The sequence below is a fragment of the Myotis nattereri genome, assembly GCF_964212035.1.
Source record: "Myotis nattereri genome assembly, chromosome: 3".
Classification (NCBI taxonomy): Eukaryota; Metazoa; Chordata; class Mammalia; order Chiroptera; family Vespertilionidae; genus Myotis; species Myotis nattereri.
Genome location: NC_138077.1, coordinates 66,098,435 through 66,122,959, shown reverse-complemented (window position 1 = coordinate 66,122,959; position 24,525 = coordinate 66,098,435). Strand labels below are relative to the sequence as shown.

The window sequence follows — 24,525 nt, the reverse complement described above, 5'->3', positions numbered from 1 at the left end:
ACTGCTGATAAATCTCATACACTTGTGCTTTTAAATCAAATAAGATTACTATGCTCTGAACACTTCAGAATTGAGTTCATATGAAAAATGGCCTCTTACATATATATGCACATTTCTGTAAGATTAGAGCTACATGTAAGCAGGAGCCAAATTACTTGCAGATGGTCACATCCTTTCTCAGGTCGTCAAATAAGCCTTATTAGGAATAAAGACTCATTCAGGATCAATGTGTTACATGCCTGGAATGAAAGCTCTGAGAAATGTAAATGCTACCTCTGAACAGAGCTGAGCAGAAAAATACAATCAATGCAACAGAGAAGTATCTGAAAGTTCCAGGCTTTGAGGCCTTTCCATCATACAGTTCAAACTGAGCTTGTCCTTAGCTTGTTACCTTAGTTCCAATCATATCTAAGAGTCTCTAGTTCTTCAGAACTCACTAGCCACTGTGTGTGTGTGTGTGTGTGTAGTGTGTGTGTGTGTGTGTGTGTGAGAGAGAGAGAGAGAGAGAGAGAGAGAGAGAGAGAGAGAGAGAGAGAGAGAGAAAGGGAGGAGAAGAAGGAGAGGAGGAGGAGGAGGAGGAGGAGGAGGAGGAGGAGGAGGAGGAGTGGGAGGAGGGGGAGGAGGAGGAGTGGGAGGAGGGGGAGGAGGAGGAAGGAGAAGAAGAAATAATCAAACACACTGAAAACTGTCCTTGAAACTGGCAGACTGGACTCTTCAAGTACAAAGAAAAACTTGAATGTTAAAGCTTAAAACTCAGTTAAGATTAAAAAAAAAAAAGTCATAAATTTCACATTTTTGTCTCAATGAACAGTTTTAACTGATGGGTTTATCTGTGGCTTTGCTGAATAACTTATTCATGAAGCTCTCCTGTTCTTCTCCATGACCATTTTGAAGGGAAAAAATACAAAAGCTTTTCTCATTTACAGTATTTTTGCCCCCAGGAGGCTACTTCAGTCAGCAGCAGGAGCGGATGGGAAAGTTTGGTGAGAACAGTTGAAGAGGCACAGATGACCCTTTTGCTGAGTCTTTAGAAGAGGTATTCACTGGAGTCACTGCTCTAACCAAGCCCTAGGAGGCTTTTTTAAGAAGGAAAAAAAATGCTGGTTCTTGGGTTCACTTTGTTAACAGAGAAGACAGAACAATTTATATGCATCTTTCCCACTCTATCCAGTTTTGGCAGAATATAACAACAAAGAAGTGGGTTTGAGAATATGAGCATATATCGTTGTTGACTTAGTTTTTTTCAAATTCAATATATGAATATATACATATTTTTTTTTTAGATTTATTATTAACTTCAGTGGGGCTTTTTAAGGCCCCTACATCAAGTTTCTGTATACTTCAGCAGGTCTTGGGTCTCAATTTCCCAATTTCTGATGGTAGGCCTATTTTTAAACAACCAGTTTATACTTTAAAATCTGGGTATATACACACACACTCACACATACATACAGACATATACTAGTATAAAGACGATTTCTGAAGCACCATTTCACATCTGCCATCAGGAAAAATAATGAACAAATTCATCTTCTTATAATTCTACTATGAAAGATAATAATGCAATATACAATGCCATATTTTAAATAAAAATATCAGTAAATGAAAATAGGGACAGAGCTTAAGACTTTGCAAAGAAATATTTAAAAGTAGGGCTCAAATAACTCTGTAGATTCCAAAGACACTATTTACTGATCAGTCCCTACCAATTAAACAAATGTAAAAGAATTTACTTTAAAATCAATAAATAGAATGAAGAGAGAATATAAAAACAAAACTCAACTTATGAAACAATTTTTAACTGAACACATGCAAAACTCCACAACTGCTCTTATCTTTGTGGGCTAATGCAAAATGCAAGTACAACATGGAGAATATCTATGTACTTTTCTTTTTAACTTTCTATCTTTAAGGATCTTGGCACATTAAAGGATAACATGGCTTCCTAATTTGAAGAACGGAACATGAAATTCAGATAACTACGTAATTGTTATAATTAAGAAAGAAGCCTCTACCTAAACCAAATCTTGGGAATAAAGGCTGATTAAACAACTCACTTATTTGCTTGACTTTAACCATGGATATACATTCTGTATTAATTCAATACCTGTCATGGATAAGAAACTGTTCTAGATGCTGACATCAACCAGCATTTGGTTATGAGTATTTTGTTTTCTGGGACTATCTGCATTTTTTTTAGAACAACTCAACTATTTCAACTACTTTACAAATTTTCAACAACAAAGTTCAAAATCGAGGTCCTTCTTACTATTCAACACACCCCAAGATGATCTCCCCAACTTCCAGCTAATTAATATTTAGGGAATATAACATTACAAATCAAACTTGAAAATGCGAATCTGCTTGGAAAATTTAAAAAGCACATCATGCAATTAAAAATGAAAGGTAATTTGTTTTTGACAACCCAGTATTCGCATCATTTGACACAGCTTGCCTACATTCAGAACTGCAAATTGATTATGCAAACACAAAAACATACACACACAATTCTCTCTCCATGTGCATGTATGTGTGCATTACATACAAATACATTTGTAATCTCACCTGTGACATTTACACTTACTCTATCAGTATTTAAACAGCTGAACTGCAGTCATGACCTAAAATATGGCTTATGTTGTGGGCAGGTCGGTTTGAGGACTGCTTGGAAGAGTCAGAGGCAGAGGAGTTTGCGATTGTAAGCAAAGGTGACATTGCTGAGCCATCAGGAAGAGCTGTAGCTATTTCTGGAAACAAAGATGTCATATTAAAATTGGATAAGTGAGAGTTGGGCATGTGCATTGGTGGCATATCAGGGAGAAGAGGAAAACTTGGTTGAGCAAAACCAACAGGTCTTGGAGGAGATAAAATTGATCCAAATCGGTTATTTAAACTCCCACTGTTTACCTTCTCTGTGCTAGGATTTGAAAACATTTGATTTGAAAAATAGGGGATCGAAATATCATTGGACAGTGTAGGGTGAGCAGGAGAGTACGGGGGATAGAAGGAAGGTAGAGTATTTTGGGGATCTACAGGGATGAGTGCTGGAGTTCTAGTGGCGCTAGGCTGAGTAACCTGTGGAATGAAAGAAGTATTAGCATTTATTGGTGGATTCATGCCACCCTCAGGAATAAAAGGAAAACCAAAATTTTGTGATAGTGTATGCTGGTCAGGTGCTGAATTATCATTAGGTACTTGAGGACTATCAGGCATGAAACGAACAATACTTCCTCTCTTCTCTGTAGTGGGTTGCTGGCGTCCAAGAATCATACTGCCACTAGCAGAGAGGGGCAGATGGGGAAGACTCGGATCAAAGACATTACTATGCCTTTGATTTCCAGAACGATTCCTTTCAGGTTGACGAATTTTGGAACCACTGCTGTCTTGCAAGGGATGCCTTGATCGTTGGGGAACTGAAGAATTAGTTTGACGTACAGGGGGCCCTTGATCAGAATTTCCATGAGACACAGATGGATGTGGCAAAGTTGGCCTTGCAACCCCATGCATGTTGGTTGTGACTGGAGGATTCATGTGGCCCTTGGTCCCATGACTGTCAGTGATCCTCATGGGATTGGACTTCTGCACAGAAACATTGGGACTTGTGTTTCGACCCTGAATATCTCCTGAGGAAGAAGAACTCGAAAAAGGGATATTCAAGGTGCTGTTCCTGGTGTTAATTGCACCTAGGGGCATGTCACAACTTTCCCTATTCTGATTCTCACTCTCTCTTCTAATATGGACACTTTCATGAGTTGGGGGACAATTATATTCAACTGCAGGGGAGGGACCACACTGTGTATTCCTCTGATGTTCCGAGAGTGATCTCTGGCTCCCAATGACCTGATCACCAAGGTGAGGGGCAAGCAAACTCTGCATGAAACTTTGATGACATGTATTTTCACTGTCCCTTGGTGGGATAGCATTTCCTGTTGGGATGCTATGAACTGGTGGGTAAGGTAATCTCTTTTGGCGGTCAATTGGTGGTGGACCAGGGTTTTGACTAATTCGAAAAGCCTGAGACTGCATACTCCTCAATGACGATACAGAGTTACCTATTTCATTATTTCTTGAAGACTGAACTTCAAAATTACTCTGGGGCTGTTGAATGGCTCCAGTTGGTTTAAATGTCTGACAATCAGACAGGCGGATATCTGAGGCAACAGTATGGTCCACACGACCCTGCATATTATGAAGGGCCAAACTCTTATTTCTGGGTACATCAAGATAACTTCTCATTTCAAGCTGATCTGAAACTCTAGAACCCTGAATCGATATACCCATTCTCTGCTCTGAATTAGAAGATGTCTTTCCAATGAGTGCCTCAGCAGAATAACTTGAAACTCTATTTCTTTCTGGTCTGTGTGGAGTACAGGTCATGTCTGAAGGTCTAGTCACAATACTTGGTTGGGACACCATCTGCTGCTCTATGCCTCTTGATGTCAAGAGCCTCTGCATTGGATTATGCCCAGATACATGTTCAGAAGAAACCCCTGAGCCTTGCTGCCTGCTTCCAACCTCCTGTTGCTGGTGCATAATATCTTGATTGAGATGGTTTTGGGGATGGTTAGGGTGGTTCCGGCTAGTTGAAGGGTTTTCACAACTCTTTTCTGACTGGGAGCTTCCAAAGTGTTGCTGCATCTGTTGCTGGATCTGCTGATGGTGGGGATGTGGCTGACCACTCTTGGGTCGGGATTGGTCAGTTCCATGGTGCTTCGGTTGTAACGAAAGCTGGGAGGCCTGAGTGCCCTGAACAAGATTCCTCTTTTTCTGCATATGAACCTCCTGTTGCAGAGTTCTCTGTTGGTGGACATTATGGGGCTGAGAGTGGACAGAGCTCTCTGCATGAGGTATGTGATGCTGCAGTTGATATAAGTGATGCCTCTCCCTTAACTGCCCTGCTTGCTGCTGCTGTTGCTGCTGCTGCTGCTGCTGCTGCTGCTTTAAGTAGAGATGGTTACTATGCAGGTGAGATACCCCTTGAGCTGGAACATGCTGTTGCAGGACCTGCAGATGTTGACTGGCCTGGGTTTGCTGCTGCTCAGCAACCGAAGGCTGAGAACTGCACTGAACTTCAGTTTGCCTCAATGCAGGGGCCACAAAATTGTTACTAGGTGGAAATAATCGCGTAAGGCCATCTCCATGTGCTGGGTTGCTAATAGGCACAACTGAGTTTGAAGAGTTGGGAGGGATCTGACTAACCATCATTTGAGTATGATCAGAAATGCTGTCTGGAGTTCGGCTAACCAGGGACATACCTTCAAGCCTGAGGGGGGCTGGCTGACAATGCTTTTGACGTTTCACTGAAGATAGTAGAAGGTCATCTTGGACAGCACGTTTTGCAGAGTCTTTACGGCTTTCATGACTTGGCTTTAAGAGTGGCTCTTGAATCTGTGAAGTTGGTACAGTACCAGTCATAGTGCTTAGTTGTTCTTGAGAATATTCAGTCATCAGAGATGGTCCAGGAGGCTGACCGCCATAGGAACTAGATGGAACAGTCAAATTAACTGTAGCAGAAACAGTTGTTGACTCTGAAGTCTGAGACAATCCAGCACAGCTGACAAGAGAATGGCTGATGCTGCTCTGATGGATAAGATTATTCACACTTAAACTGGTAATGCTTGGTGGCTGAGAATTCGAAACCTGCAAAGAGGCATTTGATGTTTTAATTCCTACCGAACAACTTGGTTTTTCAAGGGGCCTATCCACAGTTGCTTCAATTGAATCCTGAGAACTAAATTCATTTGGTGTTGCTTCTGCCTGACCTGGGCTATTCTCTTTAGAGACCTGTGTTTTAAAAGGCTGGTCTCCCTCTAAAGATGATGCTTCAGAAGGCTTTGAAGTAACTTCCCTTGTATCAGCCTGGGTACCAGCTTTTCCTTTCTCAAGGTTTTCCTGGTCAAAAATAGCTCTTGCTGCAAGAGCGACTATATCAGTTTGCTCTACAAAGGTACAGCTGTCACATGTATTAGTTGTTACATTGCTGGTGACATCTTCTCTAGTTGTTTCAGGAAGCATGGATGCAACTGAGAAACTACGACTACTGCCCGAGCTGGTTGACATGGGAGAGTCAGCCTGCCTACTGGTAAGCAAGGAGCCATGAATAATCTCCTGATCAGGGATGCAGGAATGATGCTGTCCTGGATCTCGATCATCACTGTTCATCAGTAACAGTTCCTGTTTGGAATGCAAATCAATACTTGAATCAATTATTTTAGAATTTTCTGAAGAAAAGTCAGGATGGTCCACCTGGACTGAAAGAGATGATTTCTGAGGGTCTTTTTCTTTAGCAAGACCAGACAGCAATGCAGTTAAACCTTGTTCCTTTAAGAGACCTGTAGTTTGCATTCTATCCGATGAATCTTGCTCAACTCCGCAAGGTTCAGCAATGATTTCTACCTCAGAAACACAGTCAGTACTTGTAGTGCTTGTGGTAGATGATGAACCAGAAACCTGAGAAACCAAAACATGGGGATCATTTGGAGATGGAATCAACACGTTGGCTGAATTACCAAATTTGGGAGCATCAGACAATGCCAAACTAGTTGGTGGCTTATCCTGAGAAGTCTCTCGTTGCAGTATGGGGACAGAATCTTTGGATTGTGCTGGGGCCACCGCAAAATGTTCACTTGTTATAGATTCTTGACAGGGTGAGTTAGACTCTTCTGCTGACTTAGATTTGGGTACAGACTCAGGTATCACTGATTCCGAATTCAGAACATCCAAAGAAGGTGAACCAGAAACACTCACAGTACTCTTTGCCTGGGACATAGTGACAGATGGCACCACAAGAGGGGGGCTTTCCAGCAGTCCATCATTACATGGTGGCTCTGCTGAGCCTTCAGTACTGGGGCAGTCCGCCTGGCCCACATTGCTGACTGGATTCAGGGGGCATGCTGACTTGTTAGCTGCTAAGTGTTTCTTGACACCTGGTTTCTTACTCAACCTTTTTGACTTCACGTTAGGCAAACAAGCTACAGTGTTCACTGAGGGAGTAGTCACTAGATTATAAGTACTGGGTAGTGTGGCTGAAGTATCTGTTGTCATGGGAGATGCTACAGTTGCTGTTAATGAAGCACAGTTAGCTGGGGTGGTTTGACTATTTGCAGTAGTTTGGGGATTGCCAGGCTGGCTAATAGACAATTGTACACAGCTTTGCCCAGCCATTTGTGATATGCTTTGATTGAGGCTGGCCAAAGCGCCAAATGTGTTCAGGGCAACATTGGTATTTGGATCTTCGCTGGTGGTGGGTTGAATAATTTGCATAGGGTTTTGGTTTGTAGTTCCTGATGAAGACATCACAGGCTGCAAAGCAAAGAGCTGTCCATTTAAAGAAATGGTTTGAGGCTGTTGTTGGTTTGACATGGTAACAGAAAAAGTTTGTGTTGAATTAGATGTTGATAAAGATGAAGGTCTTGGTAATATGTGGACAAGATGCTTTCCACCAAAAGTTTGTGGGGTCGGAACATTTTGCACAGAATTAGACCCTATTATAGCATTGGCTCCATTGACAGGGAGTCGAACAGAACCAGGAGGTGGAGCTGAGAGGAGTGGCAAAGGATTCTGATTAGCTGCCTGTATGATTACTATCTGTTGACCTACAGTTGGATTGGTAACCTCTGCCCTCATCACTGTTGGGCATGGAGTGGTGCTGGGTGGCTGAAGAATGATGACGTTTTGATTAGCTGGAGCTGCTTTAACAGCTGTCCCTACTGGCTGAGCCATCTGAATCACTTGCATTGCTGAATTCAATGGGAGGATATTTGGGGGGGTCTGAGATTTAACTTGTGGCTGGGCAATAACTGGCTGCATAGGTAATGATGGACAAGAAGGCAAGGTTACAACTACTTGCTCAACTGGCTGCCCATCTGCTGGAAAGGAATTATTCAAGTTGATGCTTGTAGCCATATGTCTACCGTGCTTGCTTGTGGTGGGGCTAGTACCAGACTCATTTAATACTGGAGTCACAGCAGAAGATGGTGTCTGGCTTAAGGGCTGAATAGTGTTTCCTGCCAGTTGCAAAGTAGTCCACGTTGTCTGTGTGTTTCCAGATGAGGAAATTCGAGTAAGGCTATTAATGTTTTTCAAATCTGAAGCACTAACAGCTGAAGAAGGCAAAGAACAAGAAAGAGTCCAACCATTATCCAAAGGGTTTGCAGAAGGACTGCTCACAGGAGCAGTGGTCTTCCCTCCTCCAGGGACAGATGGGGCCACCACTGCAGTAACGCTTGTGGAGTCTGCACCCTTGCTAATGCTCACTGGACCGGAATCACCAGCAGATCTGGGAGGCTGGGAGCAGACTGTCGTGGTAACTGAAACAACAAAGGTGGTTTGAAAATCACTTCTCAAATCCTGTGTGCTAAGGCAGGACTTGTCTCCAGGGTTCACTTTAGTGGTAGTCGCTGAGGAGCTGGAGGGGACGCTTGTGGCACAAGGGACTGTTTTTTTCAATAATTTGGGATTCTCTTTCCCGTTCTTATTTTCAGAAGAATTTTGATCATTTACACTTGTGTGCAAGGACCGATGTTGGCAAGGTTCAGGTCCTACGGGAACAGCAACCAGTGAGCCCCTGGTGGCACCAAGCACACATGAATCGCTTTTGGAGGTGGCAAGCTTGAGAATATTTTGAGCAGGAATGGTAGCCGGAAGACAAAGAGGAACAGGCTGGTTGGCAGCCAATGCAGAAACTGTGGTCTGATGCCATGGCTTGTTTTCAGAAGGGTAAACTCCAGAAATAGACACAGGAGTCACAAGATTGCAAGTCCTCTGCACTGGCACCACATTGGCGGTTTGCTTTTGTAAATTATGGCCAACATTAAAGGTTATCCCCTGAACAGCTGCTCCCTGGCTGTTGCCACCAGGCTGACTCCCATTGGAATAAACAATAATATTTTTCTGAATCTGGTCACTGGGAATAACAACAGAGACCTTTGAGTTTTTAAGATTTCCTTTCCAGTGGATTGTGGGATCATCATATAAGCATATGTCATTTGCTTTCAGTAATTCAATATATCGGCCGTTTTCTTTTTGAATTTCTTCCAATTGTTTACGAAGCTTTTTAATTTCTTCAGCTACAATATTAAAAATAAAAATGAAACAATTACCTGTAAACATCAATATTTACAATAATTTTAAGAACTGTGTACTAAAACTACTGAAATCTAATTCTAGCATTCTAAATACCTCAACTGAAAATCTTCAGCTATTTCCTAATACAAGTTCTTTCTTCTTTTTAGAATGGTACCTCAAACTTCTATCCCATCTTTTAAAAGTATATATCTTTAAAGGTAAACAACTCAAAAGTCAAAAATTACTCAAAAGCCCAGCTGGTGTGGCTCAGTGGTTGGGTGTCAACCTATGAACCAGGAGGTCTCTTTTCCCAGTCGAGGCACAGGTCTGGGTTGTGGGCTTGATGCCCAATAAGGGGTGTGCAAGAGGTAGCTGATCAATAATTCTCACTCATCACTGATGTTTCTCTCTCTCCCTCTCCCATCCTCTCTGAAATAAAAAAAAAAAAATAGTATTTTTAAAAATTACTCATAATGTAGAAATCTTAAAATCCCCAATTCAAAAATTCCCAATAGGGCAGCTACAAAAGTAAAGCAAGGATACTGATATCATGGTAACATGCTAGGAAAATAACAGTGAATATCAATATCACAGCATTAAATGCTACAATAGCTAACATTACTTATGGTGGTAATAGTCTCTTTTATAAATGGCATTAAACTCATTTCTAATTTAGCCATTGAAACAACAGAGAACAAGTAGGACATGTAAGAAATAAAGTGATAGGACATGGAGGAAAGCGTCAACAATGGAACTTGCATTTTCTTTGGCAGGGACGATGTATGTTACCCTACTAAGTAATGGAGATGTCTGTCACAGCCCTGTTCCTTTCTAAGGAAGACAGCCTCACCCTTGGATCCTACTAATGGGGCAGCCTGGGCTGCTGCTATTTATGCTCTGTGACCCCGTATATCCCTACCTGTCTTGCCTCAAGGGTACTCTTCCCATTCCCTCTGCCAAAGGCAGCCAATCCTCAGGCTGCCCTATGAGGTAGCCTGAAATGAACAGTCTGTCCTGACAAGGATGAGCTGAAACTAGAAAATTATTTCCTTGGATATTTAAACTAAGAGACACAGGAAAAAGATGTCAATGTGCCATGGACATTAGAAACTTAAAAATAATTATTATAGACCAAATAATAATGGTTGTTCTCACTTACTGCACACTTACTATATGCCTGGGACTTTTCATTCACTGTCTCATTTAATAACAATAATAACAATCATAACATAATATTTATCAAGCATTTACTTGAAGTCCCAGACATCAAGTGCTTTGCCAGAATTCTCTCTTTTAATCTTCATAACAACCATGAGATGGGAACTACCTATTGTCATCTTCATTCTCAGATGTGAGAAACAGGCTCAGAGTAGTTATATAATCTATCTAAAGTCAACCAGATAGATGCTATAATTATCCTCATTTTAAGATAAGGAAATTGAAACTTGGAGAAATTAAGTAACTGACGAGAGGTACTGAGTGATAAATGAAACCAGGACACAAACCCAGGTGGCCTGACTCCCAAGACCACTGCTCTGACCACTGTTCTAGATTGTCATGTGGACCGTGAGTACGTGGAGGAAACTGCTGGAAGAAGAAGAGACAGCAGATGCACAAAAAAGCACCAAAGAAAGGATGATGACGGAGATGACAAGTAGTCACACTGAAGCTGCCTCCTTCGCTGCTCCGACCCCTGGCCTGGCTGTTCAGCTTTTCCTGGGCCTCATGCAACGTGTATTTTTTCAATAGTTTCCCTTTTTCCTAAGGTAACTTGACTGCTTCAGCCTCTGGGCTGTAAAATAAAAGAAGCTCTCACTAGAAAAGTCTACAAATCATTTTATAGGGTGCCTCAAAATGGGTACCAAACATATATTATATATCTAACTACCTGACAGCATCATAACCAGGGCCTGGGCCATAAAGACAACTGAGCTAGTTGAGGGGATAAAGTTGTTATCTAATTGAAATTCTGAAGCTAACCTTCAAGTATGGTCTCCAATATCCTTCCCGCTTCTTATAACAGCCCAGCATTGCCCCACAAATTCTGCCTTGTTTCTCTCCTTTAAATGTGACCTTCTGAGGTGTCACAGGAAATTGTCTCTCTCCTCTTGTCAGTGGCCTACCACTCTGAGCTTTATACTTGCCTGTGATATTCTTCTTTTCAGCTGTTACAAGGAAACCCATTCTCCAGTTCAAGTGGAAAAAGAGGTTCATTTGATAACATAGAAAGACTCACCTCTATCTAAAGATCAAATATTATTTTTTAAATGTATTTTTTATTGATTTCAGAGAGGAAGGGAAAGGAGGAGAGAGATAGAAACATCAATGATGAGAGAGAATCACTGATTGGCTGCCTCCTGCATGTTCCCCACTAGGGATCGAGCCTGCAACTCAGGCATGTGCCCTTGACTGGAATCGAACCCAGGACCCTTCAGTCCCCAGGCCAACACTCTATCCACTGAGCCAAACCAGCCAGAGCAAGATCAAATATTACTAAATGATCAGGCAGTCTGATGTGCACATTACATGTAATATAAACAATCATGAACTGAGGGTTTGGCCTTTTGAGCAAATTCACAGTTAAGTCTTGGCACAGGCATATCTTTATCTTGTTTTTAGTTACACTAAGCAGGATCCCTCTATATCCTCTTATAAGCTCCTCCTAGTTGGATGATTAAATTAGAATAAAGGAGATCTAGCATTACTTATATCATAAGTTAAGCAAACATGAAAAGTACAGACAAGTCCAAAATCAAAGTTATGTATGCCTGCAAGATTTAGAATTGCTCATTAAGATGAATTTATCTGCAACACTATTCTCCCAGATCCATGAATGCATGGTCTTAATAATGTTTGTTATCAAAAAGCCTTCTGTATCCTAATATAATTTGCACTGTGATGCAAAGGTCTAAACACTGGGGGAGAAAAAACAAAAAGAAAAAATATTTACCTTGTTCATTATTTCCTCCATTAAGCAGGAATTCATCATTTTGCCTTTTCAATTCTGTTATATATTTAAAGGCTTGGTCCAGGATCATATTCTTGCTCTGCCAAAGAAAATTAACCATTTAAAAGGTCTTCATTTTTAGACCTTGCCAAAGAAACTTAAAGTGTTGGTTTTATCATATATTAGAGGCCCAGGGTATGGATTCATACACTGATGGGGTCCCTCGGCTTGGCCTGTGGGGATTGGGCCGAAACCAGCTCTCTGACATCCCCCGAGGGGTCCCAGATTGCAAGAGGGCACAGGCCAGGCCAAAGGACCCCACCAGTGCACAACTGGAGCCGGGGAGGGACCACGGGAGGGCTCCAGGGCATGTCCGGCCTATCTCGCCCAGTCCTGATTGGCCAGACCCCAGCAGCATGCTAACCTACCAGTCGGAGAGTCTGCCCCCTGGTGGTCAGTGTGCATCATAGCAACAGGTCAAACGAACAGTCAGACACTTAGCATATTAGGCTGTTATTACATAGGATATGTGATATGTATCTTGAAAAATGTTTTAAATTCACCAATATTCAAAAGCGTCTACTATTATTTATCTTTCATTTAATAAGTATTTATTGAGCATCAACTATGTGTCAGGCTCTGTACTAGGCACTAGGGATATTATAAACAAAACAGAAAAAGTTCCTGAATTTGAGGAATTTTATACATATATATGAATAAAATGCTGTGGGGGAAAAAATAGAGCAGAGTAAGAAGCGGCCAGAGAGATGGCAGAGGTTACTCTGTGTATGTACTGAATGTTTGTGTCCCCCCACAATTCATGTTGAAACTCTAATCCCAGCTGTGATGGTAGCTGGTGATTGGGCCTTTGGTAGATAATTAGGTCATGAGGGTAGACCCTTCATATGACATGCTCTTAGAAGAAAACATGAGGAAGGTAAGTGCTCTCTCTCTGTGTCATGTGAGGACGAAGTGAGGAAGAAAACCCACACCAAGAACTGAATTGGCTAGTACCTTGATCTTGGACTTCCCATCCTCTAGAACTGTGAGAAATAAATTTTGGTTGTTTAAGCCACCCAGTCTATGAGAACTGTCTTATAGCAGCCCCAAATGACTAAGACACTCTGTTATAATCTATCTTGCATAGAGAGGCTGAGGAAGGCCTCTCTGTAAGGTAACTTTCTTTTTTTTTAAATCCACACCCAAGGATATTTTTCCATTAATTTTTAGACAGAGTGGAAGGGAGGGGGAAAGATAGAGAGAGAAACATCAATGTGAGAGAGACATTGATTGGTTGCCTCCCACATTCTCCACGACCTGGGCCACGGATCAAGCCTGACACAGAGGCACGTGCCCTTGACCAGAATAGAACCCAGAACCCTTCAGTCCTCAGGTTGACACTCTTATCCACTGAGCCAAACCATCTAGGGCTGTAAGGCAATATTTAAGTACAAACATGAAGGAGGTACAAAAAGTATATGCCTTATAGGTATCAGGAGGAAGAGGGTTCAGGTAGCAGGATCAGTAAGCGCAAAGGCTCTCGGGCAGAGCTGTGCTTGGCGTGTTGGAGGAACAGTAAGGAGATGAGCCAATTAAAGTACATAGGAGAAGAGTAGTAAAAGAAGAGGCCAATGAGAGCCTTAAAGACCATTTAAAGACTTTAAATTAATTTAATGTTATTCTTTACTCTGTCAGCGAAAACTACAATGTTACTTGACTGAGTTTTTGTGTCATGCTCCCAGTATATTCCACTCCTAAGCTTTTTGAAAAGATTGTATTTTATGTCAAAGTGCTGCTTTATTCTTAATTAATAATTTTAAAAAGTGAAAACATAATATGTGCATATAGCAAAAAAATTTAAACAATCTGAAGGGATATATAATGAAAGCTAATATTTCTTTTGGCTTTAACCTTCCAGACCCTTTTCCAGAGGCCACCACTATAAAGTGACTTGTGTACCCTTCCAAAATGTTCTATGCCCATGTGTGTGTGTGTGTGTGTGTGTGTGTGTGTGTGTGTGTGTGTTTAACACTAGAAAGACTGAAATTTAGTATATACCTATATTGCCCAAAAGCAGTCAAAATGACTGCATTCTGAAAGAATAATATCGGAGCACTCTTCACTTATGTTCCTTAGCTTTTCCAATAACTCACTTCTATTCGACATTTCTTTCATGAATTTAGGGCGCAAAAGAAATAAAATAAACAACTTATTAGAACAAGTATCACTGCATAAAGATTCGAATAACAAGTACTAGTTTAGCTTATTGAGCAACTGCAACTTATCAAGTATCGACAATATATCATGTACTTGTATGTTACCATGTGATGGTAATCGAAAAAAAATGAAAACTGTTATTTCAATACAGAGCCAAACTGGTCATATAAGAAATTTACTCAATTCAATAATAAGAGTCATTTGATTATTTAAAATTTCCCCAAGCAGTCAAAATACCTATACTGCTTTTGGGCAATATAGGTATAACACATATATATATACTGGAAATGAAGGAGGGGGGAGGTAACTACAATTATTAATAAACGCATTTATATGTTGTACAAAAAGTCACAAAATTCTAAGACATTGTGTCCTTATATACATAATTGTTTTTCTAATTGAAATTAAAAAGCAGTCAAAATGACTTCCTTGGGCAATCTAGTGTTAAATCCAGATAGAAGGATACTATAAAGAGTAAATTACTTTATTTTTAAATTTAAAAATATACCTTGGAGATACTTTTATATAGCATTTAGGTTTCTGTATCTATGTTACACCTTCTGAATGCTGTATTTATTTTATTTCCAGTCTATTACTAATAAATATTTAAGCTGTATAAGAAGCATTTCAGTTTTTTATTCTTCAGCTATTAAAAATGTTGCAGTGCCAACTGCAATTGGAAAATAATTTTTTAAATGTTGCAGTGCATGTTTAACTCCTACTCCCATGTGCACATTATTAAATATCTCCAGTACTTTATCAGACAACTCTTTTCATGCAGGAATCGGTGATTTAGTGCTTTGATTCAGCAAGTTACAATTCTGGGTTCCTTAGACTGAGTCCTCCAAAAAACCAAAGTAACCCAGGAAACACTTTTGAGAGAGAAAACTGATATTGTCCTTTCTTAACTCAAAAGTCGAGACAGCCCTAGCCAGTTTTTCTCAGTGGTTACAGCATTGGCCCTCAGACTAAAGGGTCACAGGTTCGATTCCAATTAAGGGCACATATCTCAGTTGCAGGCTCATCCCCAGCCCCCGTCGGGGTGTATGTGGGAGGCAACCAATTGATGGGTCTCTCTTATGTAGATATTACTCTCTCTGTGTTTCTACCCCTCCCTTCCTCTCTCTCTAGAAATCAATGGAAAAAATACCCTCAGGTGAGGATTAACAACAACAACAACAAAAAAGAGCTGAGACAAAGGCAGAGCCTTACAGTGCCCATTTTCTGCCTCTCTACTTCAGATGGGGGTGGAGACATGCAGCAATAGTGCAGGAAATCTTAATCTATTCAGCTTCTGGGAGCCAAAGATTGATTTCCACTGCACAGTCTAAGACACCGAGGAAATCAAAATGATTATGGTTTCCTTTCAGAGACACTCATAGGAATGAAAGCCAAGAGCAGGAAAATAAGATTTTACTAGGCAAACACAAATATTTACTGAGCAGCTACTATATACATTGAGATGTAGAGGAAGAAAAACAGTCAGAGGACATAGTGTCTGCCCTTAGGTTTGCTATTTGTTAAAGAAACTGAAAGTGTGTTTTTAAGAAGACTAAAAAACATTTATGCAAGACTAAGTACCACCCTGGAAGGGAGAATGAAAAGAAAGTGGAGTGAAAGACCTTCCTAAGGGGACAGTGTGGAGAAGAAGCAAACTGATCTGGGCCTCTCTGCCACAGCCTGGGAGGTTCAGGACGGGGAGCTCTGTGGCCACGAAGGTGGGATGAAAGGTATGGGGATAAAACTGGGAGGCTGGTGGAAGGACTCTTCTTATGCAGTAATAAGAACCAATCCCCACGCAGCTGGATGACTTCCCCTTTCTGGCCCAACCACCAGAGACAAGTTTGTTTTCTGTGAAGTGTAACCAGAGAATTTCAGCCTCAGGGATACTTGGCACAGAAGTGAACACACGATGAGGCTCCTGAGTGAAAACCGGAGTGAAGTCAAACCGCCTCCTAAAGCACTCACTTCCCTGACTCAGCTTCCAGAATAATAGCAACTAGCCTCACGCTCTTCCAACCGTTCCCACGCCTAGGTACAGGGCTCAAGAATTCTGCTCTGGAAAAAAAAAATTAATAGCTACCCCCAAAACAAACAAAAAAGCAACAAATACTGATATTTTTGAGTTTCACAACAACAACACTCATTCACCAATTAATCACTCAACACTCAGAGCTACCAACAGACAAGCTTAGCCATCAGCTTTTTTTTTTTCATTGCTTAAAGTATTACAAAGGGTATTACATATGTGTCCTTTTTTTCCCCCTGCCCTTGACAGTCCCCTAGCCCCCCCTATCCCCCAGTGTCTTATGTCCATTGGTTATGCTTATATGCATGCATATAAGTCCTTAGGTTGATCTCTTACCCCCCTCCCTCCTGCCCCCCAGCCAATCAGTTTTTTAATGTCTCATTCTCAAATATGAAAAAACAACTAAGTATCACTAAACATTTCAGGAAAGTCTCCAAACAGAAAGACAAACATTCGTAGAGGTTCCTAATCTATCATAGGTACTGAAAGTTTATAAAAATGATACTTGATACTGGAAAATATGTAAGCATCTTTTTTCTCCATAATACTAGCCAAGTAAAAGGTTAAGGAGGTGGTGGTAAAAATGGGAAATCGGGCCCTCGCGGGTTTGGCTCAGTTGATAGAGCACTGGCCCAAGGACTGAAGGGTCCGGGTTTGATTCTGGTCAAAGGCAAGTTCAATCCCTGGCCCTGGTCGGGGCATGTGCAGGAGGGGGCAACCAATCCATGTCTCTCTCACATCGATGTTTCTCTCTATATCTCCCTCACCCTTCCATTAATGGAAAAATTATCCTCAGGTGAGTATTAACTAAAAAAAAAAAGAAGATTTTTGGAGAGAACCAAGATGGCGGCATAGGTTAACGCCGGAGTTTGCTGCCTTGAACAACTACTTCAAAAGTGAAACTAAAAGACAGAGGGACATCACCCAGAACCACTGGAACGCTGGCTGAGTGGAAGTCCTACAACTAGGAGGAAAGAGAAACGCATACGGACACTCAGAGGAGGCGCAGTGCTGAGTCAAATTCTGAGGTGCGGAGTGCGTGGAGCCGGCTGGCGGCGGAGGGCGCGGTTGGCGTTTTCAATCGGGAGGGAGTCACAGACTCTGAGCTCCAGATACAGGCGAGTCTTTAGGGACCCAGACTCAAACGGGAGAAGCGGGTCTGCCTGGCTTCGGTCAGAGCGAGTGCAGCTTTCTCTCCGAGCTTTGCAGCGGGTGCTGGGACTCAGAGAGGCAGAGCCCCTGGGGACAGGACTGAGAGCCGCCATAACTGCTCTCTCCGGCCCACCATATTGATCCTGTGCGACCCGCCCCACCCAAGCCCTGCACAGAGGCATTTGCCAGATAGCCTCAGGCAAAGGCTAGATTAGCACCTCCCTAGAGGACAGAAGTTCTCTCACCGCCGACACAGCTGATTCTCACAGCCACTTGGCCTGGAGGTCAAACCCTCCCTGGTATTAACTACAAGACTGCACACAAAGACCACTAGGGGGTGCACCAAGGAAGCATAACAAAATGCGGAGACAAAGAAACAGGACAAAATTGTCAATGGAAGATATAGAGTTCAGAACCACACTTTTAAGGTCTCAAGAACTGTTTAGAAGCCGCCGATAAACTTAATGAGATCTACAAGAAAACTAATGAGACCCTCGATGTTATATTGGGGAACCAACTAGAAATTAAGCATACACTGACTGAAATAAAGAATATTATACAGACTCCCGACAGCAGAACAGAGGAGCACAAGAATCAAGTCAATGATTTGAAATGCGAGGAAGCAAAAAACACCCAACCGGAAAAGCAAAATGAAAAAAGAATCCAAAAATGCGAGGATAGTGTAAGGAGCCTCTGGGACAGCTTCAAGCGTACCAACATCAGAATTATAGGGGTGCCAGAAGATGAGAGAGAGCAAGATATTGAAAACCTATTTGAAGAAATAATGACAGAAAACTTCCCTCACCTGGTGAAAGAAATGGACTTACAGGTCCAAGAAGCGCGGAGAACCCCAAACAAAAGGAATCCAAAGAGGACCACACCAAGACACATCATAATTAAAATGCCAAGAGCAAAAGACAAAGAGAGAATCTTAAAAACAGCAAGAGAAAGAAACTCAGTTACCTACAAGGGAATACCCATACGACTGTCAGCTGATTTCTCAACAGAAACTTTGCAGGCCAGAAGGGAGTGGCAAGAAATATTCAAAGTGATGAACACCAAGAACCTACAACCAAGATTACTTTATCCAGCAAAGCTATCATTCAGAATTGAAGGTCAGATAAAGAGCTTCACAGATAAGGAAAAGCTAAAGGAGTTCATCACCACCAAACCAGGATTATATGAAATGCTGAAAGGTATCCTTTAAGAAGAGGAAGAGGAAGAAAAAGGTAAAGATACAAATTATGAACAACAAATATGCATCTATCAACAAGTGAATCTAAGAATCAAGTGAATAAATAATCCGATGAACAGAATGAACTGTTGATTATAATAGAATCAGGGACATAGAAAGGGAATGGACTAACTATTCTTGGGGGGGAAAGGGGTGTGGGAGATGCGGGAAGAGACTGGACAAAAATCGTGCACCTATGGATGAGGACAGTGGGTGGGGAGTGAGGGCGGAGGGTGGGGCGGGAACTGGGAGGAGGGGAGTTATGGGGGGGAAAAAAGAGGAACAAATGTAATAATCTGAACAATAAAGATTTAATTTAAAAAAAAAAAAAAGAAAAAAGGAAAAAAAATCAGAAGATACAAAGTTAACACAGAAAGTATTTTTTAAAAACCCTGTAACATTCTCATAGATGAGATGATATTATCTCCATGAAATAAACGTGCGGCATGAAAAGAAACAAAAAGAATAAGAAAAAAGGCTCTTGGAAATTAAAAATATGGAGCAGTAATTATGAGAACAGTCAATTTACATGTTTCTCTTCTATTATATAGGATTTGCCTGGAATATTACACTCAGTTCTTTATATAAATGTATGTTTTCCTTATCCACCTGTTTCAGTAGAGGTGAGTGTTTTGCTGCTGAAATTAAAACAGAAGAGTTAAAGGAGACCAACCAATTGAGATAGAAAAGAAAGGGTAGAGGGCTCCAGAAGTATAGTCTCAAAGGAAAAAAAGGGTAAAAAGAAATTATGTGGTACATTTGACCAGGTAGAAACTGTACTAAGAGACTGTTGGAAGTGTGGAAAAATTAAAGAGAGGTATATAGAAAATTAAGCAAATGTGAAATAATGAGGCAATTATTAACTCAAAAAAAGTTACATATGAAATGAAACATAATATAGTATACTCCTTGACTCAACCATACACAATATTTAGACCGTCTTCATAACATAAAAACTGAATGCCAATTTAATCAAAAGTTATGGTAGAATCACATTGGATTACTCAAGGGAAAAGCATAAGAGGAAGTTAATGGACAATATACAAAATGCAAAATAAGATATAATAATATAAGCATGTTATTTTGAAATAGAAAGGTAAATACCAGAAGAAACAGTTGAGAATGATTGCCTCTAAGGAGCTACATTAGAATTGGAAAGTAGTAGGCAGGAGACCAATATCTGTTGTTGATTTAAGCTTTTTGGTGCTATTTGCTGTGTATATATTAACTGTTGCATCTATTAATTTAATTAAATATATAACTGTATTAACCAATGGTCACCCCAATAAATTTAATACAATTTTTTAAAAAAAGAAAACCCACTAGAAAAATCGGTCAAAAACTAGAATAGGCACTACATAAAAAAAGAGTATACACAAATACTCATTTAAAATGTAAAAAAGAAAAACAGTTTTTCAAACTAGCTTAAAACCTCTTTCGATTCAGGGAAATGCTAATAAAAACCATGAAATACTATAATACAAAAGAAATTAATTTTAAAAAGGCTAAGTCAAATGATGATATCCCATTACAATGGAATCCTATCTAATAAAAGAGAAACATGGTAATTGGCGTACAACCGCTACCCTTCCCATTGGCTAATCAGGGCGATATGCAAATTAACTGCCAGCCAAGATGGCGGCCGGCAGCCAGGCAGCTTGAAACTAACATGAGGCTTGCTTGCTTCAGTGATGGAGGACTCCAACGTTCCCCGCCTGCCACTGCAGGCCTCTGAGCTGCAACTCTAAGCAATTATGTAACAAATATAGAAGCTAAACAAAACCCCAGAAACCGGCTTTAGTCCGCCAGGCTTCAGCTAGCAGGATCGCAACATTGTAAGCAAAGGCCAGAAACCCACTTTCAGCAGCAGAGGCCTAAGAGCTGGAGCCAAGCCTCAGAGCTAAAGCTGGCCCAGAATAAAAAAAAAAAAAAAAAAAAAAAAAAAAGGAGCGGTTGGGAGCTTCAGTCACCCCCAGCCTGAAAACAGCCTTCAGCCCCTCACCCAGACTGGCCAGGCACCCCAGTGGGGACCCCCACTCTGATCCAGGACACCCTTCCGGGCAACCAGCCGGCCCCACCCATGCACCAGGCCTCTATTCTATATAGTAAAAGGGTAATATGCCTCCCAGCACCGGGATCAGCAGAGCCGCGAGGCCTCCTGGCACCAGGATCAGCGCGACAGGGGGCAGAGCCCAAACCCCCTGATCGCCCTGTGGCTCTGTGTGTGACAGGGTGCGGCGCCCCAATGCGCCCCCCCCCCCCCGCCCACGGGCCCTGCTCTGTGTGTGACGGGGTAGAGCCATAACCTCCCCATCGGCCCTGCCCTGAGTGTGACAGTGGCAGCACCCCAAACCCCTGATCGGCCCTGCTCTGTGGGTGATAGAGGGCGGCACCCCAACCCCCTGATGGGCCCTGCTCTGTGCGTGACAGGGGGAGCTCCCCAACCCCCTGATCGACCCTGCTCTGTGCATGACAGGGTATGGAGCCCCAACCCCCCTGATGGGCCCTGCTCTGTGAGTGACAGGGGGTAGTGTCCCAACCCCGATTGGCCCTGCTCTGTGCGTGATGGGGGTGGCGCCGCAACCTCCCCATCGACCCTGCCTTAAGTGTGACAGGGGACGGTGCCCCAACCCCCAAATTGGCCCTACCCTGAGCGTGACTGAGGGTGGCATCACAACCTCCCGATCGCCCTGCTCTGTGCATGACAGGGGGCGGCACCCCAACTCCCCAGTCGGCCCTGCTCTGAGGGCCGATCGACCAGGGGCTGCACCTAGGGATTGGGCCTGCCCTCTGCCACCCGGGAGCAGGCCTAAGCCAGCAGGTCGCTATCTCCCGAGGGGTCCCAGACTGCGAGAGGGCACAGGCCGGACTGAGGGACCGCCCCCCCCCCCGAGTGCACAAATTTTTGTGCACCGGGCCTCTAGTACTATATAACCAGTAAAATGTTACAACACATGAGGAAAGGTATCTACAGCTAAGTCTACTATGTACCACTGAGTGAAAATACAAAGCAGATTGTGAAACTACACAGACATATTCACAAAGCAATGTATAAAGAGATGTGTAACAAGTTTTAGCAGTGATTATAACTTGAGTGTAGGATGTCAATTTATTTATTTAACTTATTTTTTAAGATTTTTTTAATTGTTGGCAGTATTCAATTTATTTTTTAAACTTTTTATGCCTTCCATATTGTTTCCATTTTTATTGTTTTGATTTCAGTGAGCAGGCTTTATCCTCATTATCAGAAGAAAAAAAAAACTTAGAGAAAACTGTCAGCTTAAATAAGCTGAGTTTTAGTAGAGGTTGATAAGGTGTGGAGAACAAAATAAAGAAGAGATCCTTAGAAGATTCTAGGTAAGAATTTAAGATAGTAAAGAACATGATTGGAGAAAATAAAAGAAATGCCGAGTAAATACAGTTGCTTACATACTAGTATACATGTAATCATGGGACTGAATAACTTAAGATTTTAAAGATCTAGAAATGATATGGTCCATTTGATCATGTAGAAACTGTACTAGAAGATTGAGGGAAGAATTAAACATAGCCATACAGAAACTTAAGAAAATGAAAAATTATGAGACAATTATCAACTCCAAAAAACTATTCATGACAGGGAACAAGAATAACCTTTGAAACAACAGGGGATTATCTGTACACAAGTTATGGATAAAAATAAGGGGATTTCTTACCTGCTTCAGCGCAGGGGAACATGGGATCAGCTCTCCTATTCTGTTAATCCCAGCATTGATTTTCTTCTTCCTATGCCTCTCCACTAGAAAGGGGGGAAAATCCATTTATCAAACCTACAGACAATTTGCTTCATTCTCCCTAGTAAAGAAATTTTAGGCAAAGAAAAACCTAAGAAAATCTTATCAAATAGTATCTACTAACTATAGTAAGATTTCTAAGTGTCAGATTTTAAGTCTAGTGTTATGAAAATCGACATAGGCCATACTTTTATTAGCACTTTAAAAAATGAGATCTAAAATAAATTCAAATTATAAACAGAAATTGCTAATATTACATTACTGTTAGGCAATTATATTGTAGTTCAAGTATTATGAGAGATTTTTTAAAATATATATTTTATTCATTTTTTACAGAGAGGAAGGGAGAGGAACAGAGAGTTAGAAACATCAATGAGAGAGAAACATTGATCAGCTGCCTCCTGCACACTTCCTACTGGGGATGTGCCTGCAACCAAGGTACATGCCCTTGACCACAGGTCGACACTCTATCCACTGAGCAAAACTGGTTAGGGCATGTATGAGAGATTTTAACAACCAAATTTCAAGAACCCACTAATAAGCTAAGTTACTAGAAAATTGCCTCTTTATAGCAGATGGGCAAATGAGACCTTTCTAAACAGATTAGGATGACTAGAGAACATTTGTGGAATAGAAACAGCTAGCAGTTATAACTTAAAATAGACAAGAAAAGGCAGTGGTTTGGCCTTTTCTATGAGGTCTGGGTTGTTCACTTTGGCCACATAGAAATTTTCCCATCCAAGAAATTGGCTATCTGACAACTTCTCAATGAACTGGGAAATGTTCCGGTTTATGTGCTACAACTTTAAAAGTTGTATAGAAGGATCAAGAGGATACAAGAGCCCTAGCTGGTTTGGCTTAGTGGATAGAGCATTGGCCTGCAGACTGAAGGGTCCCAGGTTCGATTCCGGTCAAGGGCACATGCCTGGGTTGCGGGCTCATTCCCCAGTAGGGGGCTTGCAGGAGGCAGCTGATCAATGATTCTCATCATTAGTGTTTCTCTCTCTCTCTCCCTCTCCCTTCCTCTCTGAAATCAACATCCTTTTCAATGATATCTAATCATTCTGAATAAATTACTATCAGAACATATTTATGGCACCATGTGACAGTTGACACCATTAAAACATTTTGGTCAAGCATGTCAAACTTGCGGCCCACGGGCCACATGCGGCCCACAATGAATATTTTTGTGGCCCAGCCAATATAATGGTATATAAGAAACGTTTTAATAAAAATTTTGTAACTTAATTTTTACAATATCCTGTTATACATAATTATTAATAATAAATTACAACATTCACTAATGACTGATTACTATAATGGTGTTGCATTCATTTCTCTTACGTGCCTTACACGCAGGCACACCATTTCTCTCCACTAATACCAGCAGCGAGTATTTTAGCAGCCCATTGCCACGTCATTAGTCTTGGACTGACTTGTTTGGTGTGGGCAACAGGAAATACCTCACTTTTGGAGAACAAGAAAAATAGGTTTATTTGCATTACGCTTACTAATTTGTGCAGTTATTCAGTGTCTGGTAAGTTAATGTTCACGAAAAAATGTTAATTTTTATTAAAATGTTCTATTATTTTATGTTAATTACTCACTGATTTCAGCCTTTTGTATTTAGCATGTCTCTATCGAAAATAAACCTATGTTTCTATGAAAACTGAAGCTTTTGTTTTTTTGCAGCCTAGATAAACTTAAACCATTTTTATTTGGCCTGTGTTAGCCTTTGAGTTTGACATGCTTGATTTAGGTCATATATCTGAAAGAGATTAAACTCATATGGCCAAAAAAAAAAAGAAAAGCAATACATATAGTTCACCTTTCTTCTGAATTCTCTAACAATAGTATCTGTTGTTATCTAGGTGCGGACTTTTTAATGTGGGGAGGTAAAAACAACCACAACATTAAGACTCTTTACCCACGGTGATAAAGGGGAATTAAAGGCAGTCAGCTCCCTTCAGGGGAACAGCAATATCCCACAGTGGTCAACACTTCTCTCCATAGATAAAATTTTCCCCATGGTTCTTTACTTAGCAAAAGGAAGATATCAATTATAATATAGATAACAGAAATTAACTTCTATATTTTTTTTAGATTG

The 24,525-nt window shown here is 41.2% G+C and overlaps 1 protein-coding gene across 1 annotated transcript in view; it reads right to left on the bottom strand.

Annotated features, from left to right (window-relative positions):
* Positions 1-1,287: 1,287 nt before the first annotated feature.
* USF3 (upstream transcription factor family member 3) overlaps positions 1,288-24,525 on the bottom strand; it is a 55,956-nt gene continuing 32,718 nt past the window's right edge. Inside the window, exons 5-7 of the mRNA XM_081085660.1 lie at positions 22,341-22,423; positions 12,017-12,113; positions 1,288-9,068 (exon numbers count right to left, since the gene is read on the bottom strand). Coding sequence (XP_080941786.1) covers positions 2,596-9,068; positions 12,017-12,113; positions 22,341-22,423 — 6,653 coding nt within the window. The 3' untranslated portion in view covers positions 1,288-2,595. The remainder of the gene's footprint in view (positions 9,069-12,016; positions 12,114-22,340; positions 22,424-24,525) is intronic.